This window comes from Phoxinus phoxinus, assembly GCF_949152265.1.
Source record: "Phoxinus phoxinus genome assembly, chromosome: 3".
In the NCBI taxonomy this organism is placed as follows: domain Eukaryota; kingdom Metazoa; phylum Chordata; class Actinopteri; order Cypriniformes; family Leuciscidae; genus Phoxinus; species Phoxinus phoxinus.
The window spans coordinates 12,524,079-12,546,013 of NC_136878.1; the positions used below are offsets into that span (position 1 = coordinate 12,524,079).

Consider the following 21,935-nt stretch of genomic DNA (forward strand, 5'->3'; position numbering starts at 1 on the left):
CGATGTCTCGATTTTATCAAATTATTATATCTTGATTTTATTAGAATTGCATACTTTGTTGTTATATAAGATTATATATACACTGTATATGTTTGACGTAGAGATGATTATATTCTTATCTTTTACTGTGTTTAAATGGTCCTCTAAGCCAGTCTGTGCTCTGTGTGTGTGTATAGGCCCCTGTGCTGAAACATTAGCGTACAAAGTCCAGACATTAGCAAAGCAATTTCAATATTTTCTAGTCAACACAACAGAGAGAGTTTACAGACCCGTGATGTTACTGTGCAACCACTGATGTCAGGAGTGCGTTTGTGTGCGGTGACCATAAACATTTAAGAGACAAAATTAAGAAAGTCTCAAATGCCTGTTTAAAAAAAAAAAAATCTGTGATTAGTATTTCCACGCGTGCCATTCATAGCCAATAGAGGGCGCTAACCCCTCGTTTTTCGTGTGTGGTTAACACATTAACACCAGCGAAACGAGGCTTGCTTTTTTATTTGATAGATTGATTCCGTTTCCGTAAACGCTGCCGTGACATTTTATACTTCTTAGAAATGATGCGAATGTAGCGGTCACTATAGTGTCAAAGAGAAACTGACTGCAGTGCAGTTGTGTTTTCTGGCGATTTATTCATTACCATTAAAATTACAATAACGTTACATTAGTTAATTGGGCCTACATTAATCTTGGTTAATGTTAATTTCAACATTTAGCCTACTTATACATTATCAAATCAAAGCTTATATTTGTTAATATTATTAATTAATGGACATGAGTGAAGAGTGAACAATTATATATTAGGTTAACTAACGTTAACAAACATTAATCGACAATACTCTTAACAAATGTATTGCTCATTCATGTTAGTTAATGCACTAATGAGACCTTATAAAGTGTGTTAGCCATTAAACTGAAAATAGAAACGCTAAAACCCATTCTTTCTTTTAGTTTGCCTATGAGAAGAAAACAAAACTCCTCTCTGTTGAACAAATAAACAACAGGTCAATATGTTGTTGTTATTTGTCATTGAGTAATGGTCAGTAATTCTGATGTATTTTGTTTTGTAATTTTTGATAAAGCAGATCAATGTGCTTTCCCTGCCGCTTTGTGTACAGTGATTTGCTCATTTGTAAATGGTTAATAAAGTGGAAAGCTCAGCATAGGCCTATATATAAATATATAAACTAGCTATCCATACTTGATCTCTTCCTCTTGCTGTTTGAACTTCCTTTTTATGTCAGATGCAGGTTTTTTTTTATGATGACAGTTTTGTGTGTCCGTTTTAGATGCTATAGGCTACTATCAGAAGATCTGCATGGTGCATCTCTTCAAGATAACAATGAAAAATGTCTGAGATTAAGTTGGCCTCATTGATTGAGGTACATCCTGCACAGTTGTAGCCTGCATGTTCGCCTGTGTGAAAACTCATCACCTCTTGTTCTTTTTCTGTGGTTGTCTTGCATTTGCCACTCACTTCCTCAGTACAAGAAGATTGTGGGTATGATGACAGTGCTTCTCTCTTATTTCTGTACTGTCTGACTGGATTTAATAACTTTAAAATAACTTGGTTTGGTGACACAAAAACTACACGCAAGCAGAGGGGCAAGATTCAACGTGTTTGGAAGTTAAAAAAAAAGAAAAAAAAAGAAGAAGCATCTGATCAGCAGAGGAAGGAGGAAGTAAAGAGGAGAAGAGAGGGGCTGACTGGAAAGAATGTACTCTTAGAATGCACTGTGTGTTTTGTGTTTGTTTGTTACTGTGTGTGCATGTGAACGAGAGAATGTGTGCGCGTGTGTCTCCGTGTGTGTAACCTTTTGTCTAAAATTGAAGAAATGTCTCTGAGACTACCTCGCAACTGGGACTTCAGCACATTCAGAGCTGAAACCGCCAAGATAGGTGAGTGGTCAAAGGTCAAAGTCTTTTCCTTGTTTTAGGAATTTCACTTGGCCAAGTGGGTAGATTTCTATGTGATCCTTTGTATTAATTGACACAGCATGCCTCCTGTCACTAGGAACTAGAGGTTTGATCTACACTGGCTCATGTAATGTGTGAGTTATTTTATGATTAATGTGATTGACCGGGCCGTGATGGCCAGATGTGTTTAGTGTAACTTGGATTTTACAGTATCTGTGAATCACAGAAATAAGTGGCATAGTGATTGTTGTGCGTTCACCCTGAGGCTATATAATTCTCTTGAGCACTTCTAATCTGCTACACGCTTGTGTTTCCTTGTAATTCGGTTGAATCCCATAACCGCCTTTTGATTTGTTGGATATTTTGATGTGTTGTGACAAGATTGTTTCTAGTAGCCTACTTGACTAGCCTACTTTACTAATACTTTACTACAAGTAGCCTACTTTAATGATTTTACTACATGTTCTCATTAATCTCCAGGCTGTTTAAATCTCGGTTATAGCCTACTTTATTTGAAGGTGACCTACAGGCTACTTACATACAATAGAGTTAGTGTTTGTTTTAGTGTTAGTTACTTGTAATTTACTGTTATTACTATTGTAAGTACATGTAGTAAATATGTAACTACGTAACCTTAAAATAAAGTGTAACTTAAATATAGGCCTATTGCTAGTTAAAGCATGTCTTTCGCCAGTTGTATGGAGCAATCGAGTATAAAACGAGACAGTTTTATGGTTGCATGTGGTGGTGACTCGAGTCTGCTCTGTCTGGTGGAGATGCAAAGCATTCGTGATTTCCTCTGTATTTAATCTTCATGCAGGCAGGAAGACACTGCGACACTTTTGTCTGAGAAACATACTCATTCTCAGCTCAAAATGTCTGCATGTTATTAGATGCTAGGTAATTATGCAGCCCATTACAAGGTATTTGGTTAGTGCAGTATCCTATCGGCAATGGACGACACAGGTGTTGTAGGCTATATGATAATCTAGGCCAGTTTGTGAGAGCGAGAGTTTCTTGCAGTGTGATAGTTTTCTTTACATTGGTGGCTTTACATTTTTGTTATTACTGTATTGAAACTTGATATTTAGCAGACATATTTTAAGACATATCCATTTTAGGCAGGTATTCATTATTATTTTATCATTTTATTTTTGTATCAGTTACTATTTTTTTATCAGTTTTTGTTGGACATTTAAATGTGCATTATCGTTTCCCATATAATGTTGAAATATGAACAATATAAATTACACTTATAATTATATGAATACAATTTAACTATTAATAATATATATACAGTGCTATGCATAAGTTTAGACACCCATGCTAAAGTTGACTAAAAAGAGGAATAAAAAATCATCTTTTGGAAATTGAACTTAATGCCTTAATTTAAAAAAATAGGAAAAATCCAACCTTTAAGGACACAAATTTTCTTTGTGAATGAATAATGTATCGTAAATAAATAAATGTTCTTCCTTAAAATACAGGGTGCATAAGTTTGGACACCCCTATGTTAAATTCCCATAGAGGCAGGCAGATTTTTATTTTTAAAGGCCAGTTACTATATGGATCCAGGATACTCTGCATCCTGATAAAGTTCCCTTGGCCTCTGGAATTAAAATATCCCCACATCATCACACACTCTTCACCATACCTGGAGATTGGCATGGAGTACTTTCCATAAGATCATCTCTCAATGCAAATCAAACCAGCTGTTAGGCTAACTGAAATAAAACCATGCCAATCTCTAGGTATGGTGAAGGGTGTGTGATGATGTGGGGATATTTTAATTCCAGAGGCCAAGGGAACTTTATCAGGATGCAGAGTATCCTGGATCCATATAGTAACTGGCCTTTAAAAATAAAAATCTGCCTGCCTCTATGGGAATTTAACATAGGGGTGTCCAAACTTATGCACCCTGTATTTTAAGGAAGAACATTTATTTATTTACGATACATTATTCATTCACAAAGAAAATTGGTGTCCTTAAAGGTTGGATTTTTCCTATTTTTTTAAATTAAGGCATTAAGGTAAATTTCCAAAAGATGATTTTTTATTCCTCTTTTTAGTCAACTTTAGCATGGGTGTCTAAACTTATGCATAGCACTGTATTTCATAGTGAACATTCTAATGCTGTGATGTCTAAATTCACTTGTAGCATTTGAAATTATTGATTTAAGTTACGAATTTAATAACTGATTTTTAAAAATGTTTTACTTTTATTATTTATTTAAACTATTTCGATTTTTAAAAACTATTTAGAAATTTAATATCAGTCATTTACCAGTTACCAGCCATAAAATAAATAATTACAAAATAATGATCAACCTTTCATATTTTGTTATTGTGCATCTGAAATTTGCAACCCATTTTACTTCAGTAATATGATGTAATAGTGAAACAGGGTATTTAATTAAAAAAAAGAGACAAGTCTTGACTTTATCCATCAGGAATATGTATAGGGAACTAAAAAAGTGGAGGATAGGGATGTCAGATGATTAGTTGAAAGTTGTTTCAGGAGTGGAGTAAGATCTTTTTATGAAAGATTATATATATTTTTTCATGCACTGATTGATTATTATTTAAAATATATATATATTTTAGTTGAATGTTGATTTTAGCTGCTTAGACTGTTAAATTATGCATCTCAGCCAGATACAATAGAACAGCATCTAAGCTGCTGAATGTGAATGATCAACATTCCCTTTTCACTAATGTCACACACTTAAGCCTGACGCAGAACAGCTCGGCCTGACGCAAACAGCTTCTTGCATCTCTGCTATGATCTCCTTGGTAATTCATAGGGAGTTTCAACCTACTCTCTTCCCTTCCCCACCATAAAAGCTCCCCTGATCCCAGCGTGTGTCATGGACATGTGAGGTCAATGTGTGTGGGCCGTGGTCCAGGAGAGAGAACAGTGGTCCGTGCTCTCCATCAGGCAAGATCTTCTCTAAATAGACCAAAGAAGCTGCCGTTACGTGGGGATCTTTCAAAAGCTCTACTTCCTGTAGCTGATGAGCTAGTAACTTCCTGTTTATCTTAGTTCTCTCTCTTCTGCCCTTTCCTCTGTTCTCAATGGGTTATAGCGAATTTGACGACAAAAGCTCCAAGCTGCTTAAATCACTGTGACACCATTTCTTGTCAATTAGATAACTGATTGGTTGCTGTTTAGAAATGTATTTATTGTAGATACTTTCTTATCAAAGAGTTTCACATGAAGTCTAGTGTTTTGTGGCTTCACTAAGCAGCTTTCACTATGATGAATGCTGATTGCAATGCTTGTACGGTTTTCTTATTTTCTACCACCCTGAACATCAGTTTTTTTCTTATCTCCCAATCACATGGGTCTCTACTCCACCCTCTCTTTGCTATGGGCTATCCTGTCAGAAAGCAAAATCACAAACTAGATGTCTTTAGTCTCCTAGTTTTCTCTTCCAGACACCAATGGGCTTAAATTAAGCACTGGATTTTTTGTAACACTATTCTCAAGTGTACAAAGATACTTGCAATTAAGTCTGCAATCAAACTCCAGTAACTATTTCAATGGGGGGAAAAATGCTGGGGGAAAAAACATAATTATTTTGCTGGTATTCACTGATTTAAGCTAGTTTGAGCAGGTTTGGCCTGACAGCCATCTGATCTCCAAAAATCTTAGCAGAAGGTTGATTCTTGAGTGAAACATAACTGAGAACTTCATTAGGTTTCTCAAGGTATAAAAGGGCAATCTTTGAACAATGAAATGTTCCACTTTGATGTTTCAGTTCTCAAAATGTGGGAAAGAGTCAAAATCCAATAATACCCTTTTGACCTATAACAATCTATTGCACAGTAACATCGAAAGTGCATGGTGTTGTATTGTTCCGGGCAGAGCTGACTTTTTCATTTGTGATGGTCCTAAAGTTACAGCAGGACATTTTCTTCAGCACTAGGATGATCACAGCCAGTCTGCAAATGTTTGTCATGCAGGAAGCTGCTGGGTTCAGAGAGTTACCACTGACATTCACCACACTTCATGGTGTTTTCATGATGTAAAAATAGACTCACTAAATGATTTCAGTCAAAGGAGATTTCACACAGGTATCGCACTCCTCTGCACATTCGTTTCTTATTCTTTGCCTACTTGTTGTCGGTTTCCACTCAGCACGCTCCAAGAGTGTTATACCTGTGGAAGGGAGCCCTGGATCCACTCGCACTGGTTTTAAGAAATCAATGGAGAAACCTCTGAAAACAGGCTGGCTGAAGAAGCAGAGATCCATCGTGAAGAACTGGCAGCTGCGCTTCTTTGTGCTGAGAGGAAACGTTCTCACATACCATAAGGACGACAGAGAGAGCGCTCTCCAGGTAGGAGGCATGCAAGCATAAGTGATTGAAACAGTGAGATTTTTACATTATTATTATTATTATTTTGTAATGTATATTTTTATTTCTTCATTCCTGAGGTTTTAATTTTATGCAATGTTTTTTTTTCATGCAATGCCATTCCTGACAGTCAAATAACTAAACTAAAACTAATTATTTAATCTGCGTTTAAAATTTATTTAAATGAAAAGTTCAGTTTAAACATTATGTTCAAATTATATCTTGATTTTTCTATTTTCAGTGTGGTCTTAAACTTTTGAGTCTCGATATGTCATCAAAATGTTGCCAAACTAATATTGATATTCGAAAACAAATAACAATGAAACTAAAGCTTTCTAAAAAATATATATTTTTTTTTTATTTAAAATGATGTATTTGTATTTATGATATTTATTCACCATTCAAGATTTAATCAGACATAACTGTCTTTAACTATTCCTTTTTGTCTCATTTTGATCTCAGGGAACCATACCTTTGTTCTCATGCCAAGTTAATGAGCTGCCATCAAATGCAGATGATAAATTCCTGTTTGAGATTATCCCAGGTGAGTTTTTTTTTTATACTTCTGTAGCACTGTGTGTTACAGACCTGTTATATATGCTAGCTGTTTATAGTGTATAATATGATCTCATGGGCTACTATATGTGTTGGAAGGCAATATAAGTTTTTCTCAAAAACTTATATTTTTATATTAGTTTATAATATAATTAGTTTCTTATATTTTCTTAACTCTATAAAGTTTTCTCCTGTGTCCCTGATGCCACAGGTAGCAGTACAGATCGGGAGCGAGATGCCTATGTTCTCATGGCGACCAGTCAGAGCGAGATGGAAGAGTGGGTGCGCTCCATCCGCAAGGCCATTGGATCACGGTCCAATGGAGGTATCTATTGTCTGTCATAAAAAACATATACCATACATATTAGTCTATAAGGTTGATGATAGATTGAGGAGGTTCTAATATACAACAATTTTCTTCCACACTGTAAGAAAAGATCTGTGGAAGAACGGAAAAGCTACCTTTTCATTTGCTATTTGCTGCCAGAAGATTATTTGTTACATTTTACTGACATTCCCTGTATCCCTAAAACATAACGGTAACACTTTACAATAAGGTTCATTTATTAAACATTATTTAATGTATTAACTAACATGAACAATACGTTTGTTACAGTATTTATTAATCTTTGTTAATGTTAGTTAATATGAATAAAGCTGTTCATTGTTTGTTCATGTTAGTTCACAGTGCATTAACTCATGTTAACAAGATTTTAATAAAGTATTAGTAAATGTCGAAATTAACATTAACAAAGATGAATAAATGCTGTATAAGTGCAGTTCATTATTAGTTAATGTTAACTAATGTAGTTAACTAATGTTAACTAACGAACCTTATTGTAAAGTGTTACCAACATAACAATGTGGTTTTGCTTACTGCACGTTTAGGTTGTTTCAGAGGGACTGTCCCCATAGTAAGTCCCAGTAAAAAATACACATTAGTCACTTTGGATGAAGGAATTAACTAAATGACTGACTAAATCTTGCAAACAGAGACCGTGCAAGGCAGAGACCGTCCACTCGTATTGTATATACAGTACAATGTATATGAATGGCACAACAGCTGGACCAGCCTAAATTTCTTTTTTTTATGATTTCAGCTTAAATGTTTAGTTCACCCAAAAATGAACATTCTGTCATCATTTACCCTCATGTAATTCCAAACCCGTAAGACTTTCGTTCATCTTCGGAACACAGTTGAAGATGCTTTTGATGAAATCTGAGAGCTTTCTTTCTTTCCATCAACAGCTACGCAAGTACTTCTTTGACGCGAAAAATTAATAAAGAGATCATAAAACTGATCCATATGAATTGAGTGGTTTAGTCCAAATTTTCTGAAGAGACTCGATCGCTTTACATGATGAACAGATTGAATTTAGTCTTTTATTCACATATTGATCAGCAAACATAAACAGAAGCTCAACCGAACATGCTTGACACGTGAGAACAAACCTCATTGGTTCTTGCAGAAACTAAAACATACTGCTTAACATGAGAATTAACCTAATTGGTTTTTGCAGAAGCTCAAACGTGCTGCGTAACACAAGGATGCACGTCACAATCCAGCTTAAGTAAGTTCAGTGATGTTTCATTTTTGTTTTAAAAAAGTTATTAATTTAGTTAATTTATATATAGCCGCTCTGGAGTAAACCGTGATGTCATTGTCCAGCTCAGTTCAGTTCTTGTATAATAGTGTATAGAAATAATATAGAATTCATAGACAATTGGAAAAGTTTTTGGGGCAAACCTGACCTATTGAAAAGAGATGGTATTCATCCCTCCTGGGATGGTGCTGCTCTTCTCTCTAGTAATTTGGCTCATAGTCTTAGAGCTAAAACATGACAGTCTGGGGCTCAGGTCAGGAAGCAGACAGACTGGCTTAACCGACCGTCTGCTAGCGGCCTCACGTCACCAAGGTCAGATAAATCCCATCACATAGAGACTCTTTCACCTAGATATCATCATATAGAGACTGTGTCTGTTCCCCGAATTTGGAAATCCAAAAAACTTTCAAACCCATCTAAGGTTAAAAATGTAATTGATGTTCAACAAATAAAAAACGGATATAATACAGATGAGCAAATGATAAAGCTTGGGTTGCTGAATATTCGATCTCTTACTTCAAAAGCGCTAATAGTTAATGATATGATTTCAGATTATAACCTAGATGTGCACATTGCTTTAAATGAGTCAACCCCACAAGATTACGGTTATAAACATGAACCTCGTCTGAAACGCAAAGGAGGTGTTGCTGTAATTTATAGTAATATTTTCAAATCCACTTAGAAATCTAGTTTTAAATATAATTATTTTGAAGTGTTGGTGCTTAATTTAAAAATATATAGTGTAAACGATAAATCACGTTTGAAAATTCTGCTGGCTACTGTATACAGGCCACCAGGGTACTATATAGACTTTATCAAAGAATTTGCGGACTTTCTATCAGAATTAGTATTGGCTGCAGATAAAGTACTAATTTTAGGTGATTTTAATATACACATAGATAATGAAAAAGATGCATTGGGATTGGCATTTAAAGACATTCTGAACTCTATTGGAGTTAAACAACACGTGTCAGGACCGACTCATTGTCGTAATCATACTCTAGATCTAATACTATCACATGGGATAGATGTTGATGCCGTTGAAATACTGCAGGAGAGCGATGACATCTCAGATCATTATCTAGTCTCATGTAAATTACATTTAGCCAAGGCTGCAAAGCCGACTCGTGTTATAAATATGTTAGACCTATCACTTCTGCCACTAAAGATTGCTTTATCAATAATCTTCCTAATCAGTTTCATCATCTCAGCATCCAGGATAGCTTAGAAGAACTTGATATTGCAACAGAAACTTTTAACTCTCTCTTTTCCAGCACTGTAGACACAGTTGCTCCGCTGCGCTTAAAGAAGATTAAAGAACATAGTCCAACGCCGTGGCACAACGAGCACACTCAGGCCCTTAAGAGAGCAGCCAGAAAAATGGAGCGCAACTGGAAGAAAACAAAACTAGAGGTATTTCGGATTTCATGGAAGGAGAGCTCGATTGCTTACAGAGAGGCTTTAAAAGCTGCTAGATCTGCTTATTTTTCAACCCTATTAGAAGAAAATAAACATAATCCTAGGTATTTATTTGAAACAGTGGCTAAACTAACGAAAAAGAAAGCTTCAAGCCCAGAAGTTTCCAAGCAACACAGCAGTAATGACTTTATGAACTTCTTCACTTATAAGATTGATAATATCAGAGACAAAATTATAACTATGCAACCGTCTAATACAGTATCGCATCAGGAAGTGCATTGTAGTCTCCCTGAGGGAAAATTTGATTCATTTATTGCTATAGGAGAGGAAGAATTTAGCAAACTCGTCAAATCATCTAAATCGACAACTTGTATGTTAGACCCTATACCGACTAAGCTGCTGAAAGAGATGCTTCCAGATGTCATAGATCCTCTTCTTAATATCATTAATTCGTCTTTGTGTTAGTGAAAGAGGTGTTAGTGTGGCCAGCAGAGGGCGCTCACCCTGTGGTCTGTGTGGGTCCTAACGCCCCAGTATAGTGATGGGGACACTATACTGACAAAAGAGCGCCGTCCTTCGGATGAGAAGTTAAAACCGAGGTCCTGACTCTCTGTGGTCAATAAAAATCCCAGGATGTCTTTCGAAAGAGTAGGGGTGTAACCCCGGCATCCTGGCCAAATTTGCCCAGTGGCCTCTGTCCATCATGGCCTCCTAATCACCCTCCTATATATATACTAATTGGCTTCATCACTGTCTCCTCTCCACCAGTAAGCTGGTGTGTGGTGGGCGTTCTGGCGCAATATGGCTGCCGTCGCATCATCCAGGTGGATTCTGCACATTGGTGGTGGTTGAGGAGATTCCCCCCTTCTATGTAAAGCACTTTGGGTGTCCAGAAAAGCGCTATATAAATGTAATGAATTATTATTATTATTTGTCTCTAGGATACGTACCAAAAACCTTTAAGCTAGCTATGATTAAACCGCTTGTTAAAAAAACGCAACTTGATCCTACAAAATTAGTCAATTACAGGCCGATCTCGAATCTATTTTTATCCAATAATTAATCTATTTCGAATAATTCTGTCAAAGATATTAGAAAAAGCAGTATCCTCAAAACTGTGTTCCTTTCTTGAAAGAAATGATATCTGCGAGGATTTTCAGTCCGGATTTAAACCGTACCATAGTACCGAGACAGCTCTCGTTAGAGTCACAAATGATTTGCTCTTATCATCCGATCGTGGTTGTATCTCTCTATTAGTATTACTTGATCTTAGTGCTGCATTTGACACCACTGACCACAGCATCCTTTTAAATAGACTAGAACATTATGTTGGCATTAGTGGAATTGCACTAGCATGGTTTAAATCATACTTATCTGACCGTTATCAGTTTGTAGCAGTAAATGAAGTTCAATCACAAGTTCAGTATGGCGTACCACAAGGCTCAGTACTAGGACCGCTGCTGTTCACTCTGTACATGCTACCATTAGGAGATATCATTAGGAAACATGGAATTAGCTTTCACTGTTATGCCGACGATACTCAGCTGTATATTTCTTCAAAACCTAACGAAACTTACCAATTCACAATTCATAAAAAATTGGATGACGAGTAATTTCCTACTTCTAAATTCAGAAAAAACTGAGATTCTAATTATTGGTTCATGACCTCAAGGCTAGATTATTGTAATGCTCTACTGGGTGGTTGCCCTGCACGCTTAACAAACAAACTACAGCTAGTTCAAAACGCAGCAGCTCGAGTTCTTACCAGAACCAGGAAGTATGACCACATTAGCCCCGTTCTGTCATCACTTCATTGGCTGCCTATTAAACATTGTATAAATTTAAAAATATTACTGATTACTTACAAAGCACTAAATGGTTTAGCTTTGCAGTACTTGAGCGAGCTCTTAACGCATTATAGTCCTTCACGTCTATTGCGATCTCAAAATTCCAGCCAGTTAATAATACCTAGAATATCAAAATCGACTGCTGGCGGTAGATCTTACCATTGTCCGGGAAGCAGACACACTCTGTCAGTTTAAAGCTAGATTAAAGACACATCTCTTTGACCTAGCATTCACATAATGCATTATAGACTTCTATAACTCAATGTTAGGCTGTATAGATTAGGTTAGCCGGAACTGGGTACACTTCGCTTAAATCCTGATGTACTCGTTACATCATAAGAAGAATGGCATCTACGCTAATTTTAGTGTCTTTGTTTATCCCGAGGTTTTCCCGCAGCCTACCGGATCCAGGCCGTATCCAGATCTGACGAAGGACCTTCGCCTGGACCCGATGTCAATGCAGTGCTGAAGTGCCAACTAGTCTCTCCTTATGGAGGATCCCTTTACCACTCTACAGATAAAGCATTGTGGAAAATTCGCATATCTACCCCGTAGTGATAAAATAAAATAATATTCTGTATCAAATTTATAGGCAGGACAAGTAGTTTGTTTAGGCTTTGTTTGTAGAGAATTACAAACATGCGCACATATATTTAAATGCACATAACTGTAGAATTAATTCCTGATGCGTGCGTGAGCGCCATCAGCGTTTCTCACAGGTTCGTGTTTAAAGTCTGTTTAGAGAGAACGGTGTCGTCTAAGCGGCCCCTAATTTAATAACAAATTATCCTTTCGACGGAAGTTAATCAATCAAAACTAACTTTAGCTGGAAAATAACATTATTCAAGAACCGCTATAAAGCCAAACCAATCTGTTACCTTAAATAATACGTTTATCTCTGTAAAGTAGCTTTGAAACAATCTACATTGTTAAAAGCGCTATATAAATGAAGATTAATTGACTTGACTTGACTTGAATTGACTAGTGTCAATGCAGGCAGATCAATATTATTGTTGAGTATTCAATTAAATGTTAAATTTAATGTCCCCAACTAAGCAAGCCAAGCCAATGGCAACAAAGGTGGAAAAAGGCGACAGTGGCAAGGAAACAAAACTCCATCAGGTGGCGAATAGAGAAAACAACGTTGGGAGAACCCAGGTCCTCCATCTGGTCTGGATACGGCTTGGATCCGGCTGACTACGTCATACGTTGTGGTCGTGTCTAGGCGCAGGTCCTCCATCTGGTCTGGATACAGCCCGGATCCGGCTAACTACATAATGCGTTGTGGCCATGTCAAGGTGCAGGTCCACCATCTGATCTGGATACGGCCTGGATCCAGCTGATTACAGTGAACCTCGGAATAAGCAGAAAGACTAACATTAGCTTAGATGCCATTCTTCTTATGATGTAACGGGTACATCGGGTGTCATACAACCAATCATGCTTGGGCTTCCTTTTACCACAACTAATATGTGAGTTGATGAATGTTTATATGTGAATAAATGCCTAAATTCAATCTGTTCATCATATAAAGCAATCGTGTCTCTTCAAAAAAAAAATTACGAAAAAAACGCTTAATTCATATGGATTAGTTTTACGATCTCTTTATGAACTTTTTGAAGCGTCAAAGTGGTAGTTGTATAGCTGTCAATGGAGGGACAGAAAGCTCTTCAGAGATTCATTTGTGTTCCGAAGATGAATCGAAAGTCTTATAGGTTTGGAACGATATGAGGGTGAGTAATGATGAGGGTGAGGGTGTGAACTATCCCTTAAAGAAGCACAATGTATAATAATTTGCCTCATGTTTACCATAACTTGGCTGTGTGTCTAATGTATTATGTCCAAAGGGTGTTCTATTCATAACGATATGAATCCATGGACTGTCACTGCTATGCAATAAAAGAGTTATGTTTCTTTCTTCAAAGTATTTGGAAAGAGCCTTTCAGACATCATGGTGTATGAGAAGAAATTTGGGCATCGACTGGTGCCCATCCTGGTGGAGAAGTGTGCTGAATTCATCAGAGAGCATGGTTTGAATGAGGAGGGCATCTTTCGCCTACCAGGACAGGACAACCAGGTCAAGCAGTTCAGAGAGGCCTTTGATGCTGGAGAAAGACCCTCTTTCCCCAGGTAAAGTTTCACATGTCTAGAACGGCTCAGGGATAGTGTAGTAGGGCACTGATTTGAATAAAGCATATGTTTACAAAAAAGTATTATGGTGGTACCATAGGCCAGTAATGGTATGCAATGGTAACACTAATAAATGGGGCGCCTTAAGCGAAGCCCCTGGGCTACAAAAACGAATGCCACTTAGTCAACACATTGACTTTTTAATTTGTACGCAAATATGAATGAATTCAAATGACATAACTTTAGAGATGTTTCTTCCTTCTTTTTCTAGCTAAAAAAGCCTTGATAACACCAGTAAAATCCTTTTCTTCTTTTACCATGGACAGTTTTGAGTATGATTTGAGTATTTGAGTGTCGAAATATCCCGTTCACACAACAGCTTACAACACTGTATGTATGAACGTGCAATTGTATCTATCAACTGTAATCATGACAGTGACTAAAGGAATTGCAAAGATGGCGACATAAATAAAACTGTAAAGTCTTATCACATTTGAAATGACAAAAATTCGATGTGCACGTTCATCTGTCAAGTTAACTGAAAGCGGCATTAATACCAGAGTGAAAGAGGAGCATTTGCGTCATTCTCAGACCATAAAACTGACAAGGAAGACTGGACCTTCAGATGACACACAGATTATATCCACATCTTTGTAAATGATCAAACTCGTGTTCAGCAAAGAAGGGCTCTCTTGCACTGTATAACCTTACAGAAAACTAGTTGTCCAGTCCGAGATGAGGTTGTGTAAACGCCCATATATATAAAAATAATTATTTAAAAAAATATTATATTTGTGCAGCTAGTAGGCAGTGTAGTCCTTTGGGTTTCACCTCATGGAAACCAGTGAGGCCTTCTATACCATTCTACTGAATAATTACTGTAGGCTGTTCGCGTACCATGGCATTTACAAGGTACTTCAAATGATACCATGATATTACCGTAGTACACTACCTTGCAAACGTATGGGTCGGGCTAATATTTTTATTGTTTTTGAAAGTAGTATGTTATGCTCACCAAGGCTGGATTTATTTGATAGAACATGCAGTAGTATTGTGAAATATTATTACAGTTTAAAATAACTGTTTTCTATTTTAATATATTTTAGGTAACACTTTAGAATAATGGTCCGTCATTAATAAGTAACTATGCAGGAAGAAATGCAGGACTAATGAGTAGTTCTACATTAACACTTCGCTACTACTATTAACTAATACAGAAACAAGCTTAACTAATCAATAAGTAATATCAAATTTAAGAGATAGTTCCTTATTAGGTCATCAATAATTGCTTAATGAGATAAGCCTCATTAATAACTATTAACTAACTGACAAATTTAAAGAACATTATCGTGTGTCTGAGACATAATCAGTTATCAGTCATCATTCATAAAATGCATCACTACACTGTAAAAAAAATTGCTGCGATTATTTATCACAACTTAAAATCCAACATTGTTTCAACTTTAAAAAGTATGTTCAAGCTTGACTTAAAATATTAAGTCTAGTTAACTTTAGTTTGGTTAAGTTGGATATTTAAGTTATCTCAACAAATTTTAACTATTTGCAGCTAATTTACAGTGTAATTACTCAAGTGTTACCTAACCACTATGCAGGAACTACTAGTGATCTGGACCATTATTTTAAAGTGAAAAACATATTTATTCCTGTGGTGGCAAAGCTGAATTTTCAGTATCATTACTCCAGTCTTCAGTGTCACATGATCAAAAAAATCATTCTGATATGCTGATTTGCTGCTCAATAAATATTTATTATTATTATTATTATTATACATGTTAAAAACAGTTGATGAATAGGAAGTTCAAAAGAGCAGCATTTATTTGAAATATGAATCTGTTGTAATGTCTTTACCTAATTTAATGCATCCTTATTGCAACCTAAAAAAACTGATTTTATATGAAATAACATTTTTGTAACATTATAAATGTCTTTACTGTCACGTTCGATCAATTATATGGGTCCTTGCTGAATAAATACATTAATTTCTTTGTTAATGATTGTATATGTTTTTTGTATATTTAATGTATTTTTATTAATATTTTATTTATTTTGTTTGTAATAACATCAGGTTACTTTGAAGAGATAATTAAATAAATCAAATTATTAAATAAATGTCCAACAATAAAGAAATAACCATCATCTACTTAAATATTTCATTTTCATATGATTTTTGTACCTGTGTCAGATGACCATTGGTTTCCAGACTTCTATTTTTGCAGTGTTCTTTAAAGTATGCATGCGAATGGGGCTTTTATGTGGATAACCACACTCTGCATGACCATTTATGGTGAAACACAGCACTATAGTCTTCACAGACTTTTTCAGGAAGTAGCATAGGTAAAGGGTTTGACCCAGAAAGTTTAAACTATATCAGAGAGAGAGAGAGAGAGAGAGAGAGAGAGAGAGAGAGAGAGAGAGAGAGAGAGAGAGAGAGAGAGAGAGAGAGAGAGAGAGAGAGAGAGAGAGAGAGAGAGAGAGAGTGAGAGAGAGAGAGAGAGAGAGATGTGCAAAAGCACAAGAGTGACAGTAGCAGAGTATTTCAGAGGAACCTGGCACACATCGATAATCTGCGGCTGAGCCACATCCTGTCCTGACTAACAGAGATCTTGCCATTCAACACACGCACATGTACATTTGATAAGTAACTTTTTTCACTTTCTAAAGCACAAAAAAAAGTTCTGTCTGAAAAAAAGAATAGTAGACTGTAATAATAACTGAATGTCAAACTTTGTTTCTACCTTCTACCTGCAGTGACACCGATGTCCACACGGTGGGGTCCTTACTCAAGCTGTACCTCAGAGAGCTTCCTGAACCTGTTGTGCCATGGACTCAGTATCAGGACTTCCTTGACAGCACTCTGATGCTGGATGCCACCACTGCAGCTGTGAGAATCACATTCACAAAGACAGTATATCAGATGAGTTAGGATTCGTTGACTAATTGCAATCTGATCAATTCCAGGGCAAAGAAAAGCTGGAGAAACAAATCAGCCTTCTGCCAAAAGTGAACTACAACCTCCTTAGTTACATCTGCAGGTACTGTATGAGTTACTATAAGAGTGTGAAAACAGATCAGACATTGATAACAGCAAAAATTGTGAAATGCTGACATATATCCATATTTGTTAATGCAGATTCCTTTTTGAGGTCCAACAAAACTTAAGGGTGAATAAGATGAGTGTTGAGAATCTGGCCACAGTGATGGGAGTAAACCTCTTCAAACCGCAAGTGGAGGATGCCATCAGTATGATGAAGGGTCAGTTATCATCCTAAGACTCATAAAACATTATGTTCTACATTGTTTTTAAAATAACCAATGAGGAAATCAAATATACAATATATATTTACCAGATATAAGAGAATAAATGTTAATACTGTATTAAACAATTACAAAATACTATACAATATATACAGTTTTAATATTGTAAACCTGCTAAATATATATATTTGATTTATTAAAAAAAGGTATTTGTTTTCTGGGAAAAATCAACCCATGATTTTGATCATTTCCTGCTCCAATTTGTAGTGGGTTTTTTCCAACAAAAAGCTCTTTTGAATGAAAATGTCCCGGTTAACCACCTGCTACCAACTAGCAAAAGCAAGAAGCACATCATAGGCTGAATTCAGAATGACATGATAGCACTACTTTTTTATGCTATATTTAGTTGTAGTTCAGTAGTTGGGTGTTTTAAACTAAAGGCTATTGCCTAAAAAAAAGTAATTTGTTTCAACAAGAGACATTAACACTGGAAATTCATGCATATTTAACCTGAACTGCACTGAGTAAGAATAAGATAACAAGTAGGGTGTCATTGGTTAACACGCTGCAGTGGTAATGGTCTGTGTTCTCACCTCTTGCTCACATACACAGGAACTCCCATGATACAGAAGGTAATGACGGTTATGATCAGACACCACGAGCGTCTTTTCCCACCCTCCAAAGATAAGCTGCCGTCTCCTCTCCCCAGCAAGAAAAACAAAAGCAAGAAGACCAGTAACCCTCGCAGTTTTGTGGGCTGGGAGTCTGCAGAGGTACCGATCACATTATCTAACAACTTCCATACATGGAAAACTAAGAAATATCAGGCAATTTCCGAATTGTGATTTGTAGGCCTGTAAAATGAATAGAATAATAAATTAAAAATTAATTAAAAATTTAAATATACACTACCGTTCAAAAATTTAGAAAATGTCTATTTTCAAGTTATTTCAAATGTAATTTATTCCTGTGATGGCAAAGCTGAAATTTCAGCATCATTACTCCAGTCTTAAAGGGATAGTTCACTTTAAAATTAAAATTAGGTCATCATATACTCACCCTCAAGTTGTTTCAAACCTGTATGAATGTCTTTCTTCTGCTGAACACAAATGAATATATTTTGAAGAATGTCAGTAACAAAACAGTTAACTGTTACCATTGACTTCCATAGTAGGAAAAAAAATACTATGGCAGTGCCAGTCAATGGTAACAGTTAACTGTCTGGTTACCGACATTCTTCTAAATATCTTCCTTTGTGTTCAGCAGAAGAAAGAAATTCATACAGGTTTGAAACAACTTGAGGGTGAGTATATGATGACACAATTTTCATTTTAAAGTGAACTATCCCTTTAATCCTTTAAGTTTATTTGTGCGGAAACCGCAATCAAAGTTCTTGATGAATAGGAAGTTTAAAAGAACAGCATTTATTTAAAATATAAATCTTTTGTAACATTATACATTTCTTTTAAAGTTCAATGTAATGTCATTGCTGAGTAAAAATATTAATTTCTTATTTGTTGAACTAGTATTAAGGTTCTAAATATAGAATTGTCTTTATGCTTGGAAATAACAGGCAATTTAAAATAAAATTAATATTGAATCAGTTCTAAAATATTCAACTAGAAATTGCTCTTTGTAACAATTATTTTCACTTTTTTTCATACATTTTAAGCAGTTAGATGTTACATTATTTATAATGTGATTTATTAAAAAATAAAACAAAAGCCGGAAAAATGGCTGGAATTTTTTTTTGTTTGTAGGCATGAAATCGACAATTTAGTCATATTTAAGAAAACATCTACTGTTCTTTAAGGTTACATTTTTTGGAGCGTTCACAGCATTACTTTTACACCTGCACCTCTTAACTGATCGCACCACTCTTTTCTCAAAGTGTGAAGTGTCCTCCCTGTCTGAATCTCCGGAGGAAGAGGAAGTAGACACACCTGATGATGAGAAGAGGGACGACTGGTCATCTGAAGCAGGGTCAGAAGACACACCTCTTTCTCCTTCCTCTGCATTATCGCCAACAATGGACCCGTGGCCCGACAGCCCCAGAAAAAGGACGCAAACTCTACCCAGCTTGGGCTGTCCAGCAGCGGTAAGAACAGGCCGTGAGCCCACTTGGGATCGTTGGAGCAGGTTCCAGGAGAGCTTTAACGAGAATGACGAGAAAACATTCTCAGAGGACATCTTTAAGATACTCGACCTGCAGAAAGTGACACTCTTTTCTGGAGAGCAGAAAATTGAAAAGGAAAAAGTGGAAGGACAAACGGACACAGAGGACTTGTATAAGACAGGTAGCGATGTTGTGGTCAAGCAGATAGACACTCCAAAAACACAGGAACAGAGCACAGCCCCTCTGCCCAAACCTCAGCCGAGAAACGAGGAGAGTGTGGGGGCTTTGAGCAAAGAGAAACCAGCAGCACCAGTAGACCCTGCTCTTCAGAAAAGCAATGCAGCACAGCAGGAAAACACAGACTCAACAAACATCATCAGCAGGTATACAGTAGCACAGTACATACCTGTGTTCATTATTTCCCTCACAGTAATTAGCAGTGTTTGCTAAGGGTCAGGGATTTGAACAAACATCCGAAAGACATAGACATAGATTGACATAGATTGTTGCACGCCAGACAATAAAACAGACAAAAACATTATAATGACAGAATGTCAGAGACTTGGGAATGAGCTCTGTTTCTATGTGGCCCGATAAGTAACAACTACCTAGCGACCACATATACACCCTAGAAACCATCTAGCAACCACCCAGAACACCCTTGTTGTGGCAGGGATCGAGGTGATTTGGTTGAATTTTGTAATAAATAAAATATTACATATTAAATCAGGGATGTTCAACTTCGGTCCTGGAGGGCCACTGTCCAACAGAGTTTAGCTCCCTGACAAAAACTCTTTTCTAGTAATCCGGAAAACATTGATTAGCTTGTTCAGGTGTGTTTAATTAGGGTTGGAGCTAAACTCTGCAGGACAGTGGCCCTCCAGGACGGAAGTTGCCCATCCCTGTATTAAATACATATAATTATAATATAAATAAGATCAAATAAATAAAACGTATTGGAGAGCTAATTTATTCTTGTAAGAGAAAAGCTGAATTTTCAGCAGCCATTACTCCAGTCTTCAGTCACATGATCCTTCAGGAATATGCTAATATGCTGATTTGGAACTATTATTGTTATTATTATTAATGTTGATAATATATAAATGTATATTGTGTGTGTTTGTACCTTTAGTCTCCAGCAGAAGAACAAAGAGCTGAACGCTACTGTGGTAGAGTTGCAGGCAGCGCTAGAGGCAGAGAGACGCCGCAAAGCTGCACTAGAGATCGTACTGCGCAACACAGAGCGCACCAGGGACGAAGCTCTCACACGCAATGAGCAGCTCAACAGAGAGATTCAGGAGTTCCTCAACAGACCCACTGGTGGACCATCTTAGTGACGCCATCAAACAAACAAAGTTCAAGCTTAGTCCTGTCTAGCTTCTCACAGGAGTACAAGATGAGCTATCTGGACAACTCCATTGTATTTTACACCTTGAACTGCTGTGAATAATGTCTTCGAAATGAGACCAGTGGTGATGTCCATCTCTCAGTTTCTGTCCATGATTTGACAGAAGTAAAACCTCTACAATGTCTGACACCTTATGTACAGAAATTATAGATATGATCTAGTTATTTGGTTTCACATTGGGATTTGTAACATGACAAGATGTGAACTGAAATTATGCAGTATTGGACTGAACAGTTTATAGATTTATAAAAACTATTTAATTATTTCTGTTGAAATGTTCGTAGTATTTTCTAGTGGATCTCAAACAATAACCCACCCCCCAAATGCAAAAAAATAAAAATAAAAAATCAGGCTGGTCAGATTTGGTTTTAGAGAGGTTTTGGGTACCTGACAGCTAGTTAGGCTGGAAGACCATCTAAATATCCAGCGAACAGGGAATGTTATCTGAACTTTGGCTAACATTTTGGCAAGGTTCTCTCACAGTTTTGAACAAAAACTCTTCGGTTTTGTTTTTGTTTTGTTTTTAACTTAAATTCAAAGTTATCTGGTCTTTAATAACATTATAAAAAAACATTAGCACAAAAGTGTTATTTATAGATCAATGTTTCCTCTTTAACATTCACATAACCAAGAAAGAAAAAAATCCAACATTTTTGAAAAACTGGACGTTTTGAACGTTCTGATAACATTCAGAAATAAAGTTTCCATAACCTAATTTGAACATTAGTAAAAAGTTCTTAGAACATATTTTAGCTGCATGGGTAAGGCCAGAAAAGCATCTTAGGTTTAAGTAATGTTTTCAACAGAGATCAATTATTTTCCACCTTTAATTATAAATAATAAATGAAAGAACTATTGTGTGCAGACAGTTTTAAAATTGTTATTATTTATGTGATGTGATCGCTAGACTGCATTAGACTCCGTTAGAGTCTGTGAACAATTTGGTAAAAAGGACAAAATATTGTGGATTACTGTCAGTAAGTAAACAGTTTTATCTGGCTTTTCTTTCCTACACCTTCACTTCTGTTGTCTGGTAGCAGTCAGAAAGAGATAGTGTGTCAGAGGAGATAAAATGTGACAGAGTGTGAGAGAGCAATGAGAAGAATGCTTGTTTAGATCCGAATTCACACAAGAGACCACATGTGTGTTTTCAAGGAAGGGGTAAAAAGACACTAGGCATTACGTAAGGAATAGACCAGATAGCATTGTGTCTGTCAGCTGTCATAATTAAATGATAGGGAAGGAATTTCCTATTTCCGACTGGATTATATGGACAATGTGCTGCTCAAAATCAACAAAATGCTGAT

The 21,935-nt window shown here is 36.4% G+C and overlaps 1 protein-coding gene across 1 annotated transcript; it reads left to right on the forward strand.

Moving 5' to 3' along the window:
- Positions 1 to 1,468: 1,468 nt before the first annotated feature.
- arhgap25 (Rho GTPase activating protein 25) lies at positions 1,469 to 21,491 on the forward strand. Its single transcript, XM_079606546.1, has 11 exons — positions 1,469 to 1,896; positions 6,056 to 6,255; positions 6,736 to 6,817; positions 7,040 to 7,153; positions 13,624 to 13,828; positions 16,598 to 16,730; positions 16,808 to 16,881; positions 16,980 to 17,101; positions 17,717 to 17,877; positions 18,996 to 19,603; positions 20,353 to 21,491. The coding sequence occupies exons 1-11, from the start codon at positions 1,833 to 1,835 to the stop codon at positions 20,552 to 20,554; spliced, it is 1,965 nt and encodes a 654-aa protein (XP_079462672.1). The 5' UTR covers positions 1,469 to 1,832; the 3' UTR covers positions 20,555 to 21,491.
- Positions 21,492 to 21,935: the final 444 nt, after the last annotated feature.

Bases quoted from the DNA above. Each gene is read 5' to 3' on its own strand.
- arhgap25 (XM_079606546.1), top strand. From the start codon at position 1,833: ATGTCTCTGAGACTACCTCGCAACTGGGACTTCAGCACATTCAGAGCT. The intron at 6,818-7,039 runs GTGAGTTTTTTT...CTGATGCCACAG, and splicing joins CCTGTTTGAGATTATCCCAG to GTAGCAGTACAGATCGGGAG. The intron at 19,604-20,352 runs GTATACAGTAGC...TTGTACCTTTAG, and splicing joins TCAACAAACATCATCAGCAG to TCTCCAGCAGAAGAACAAAG.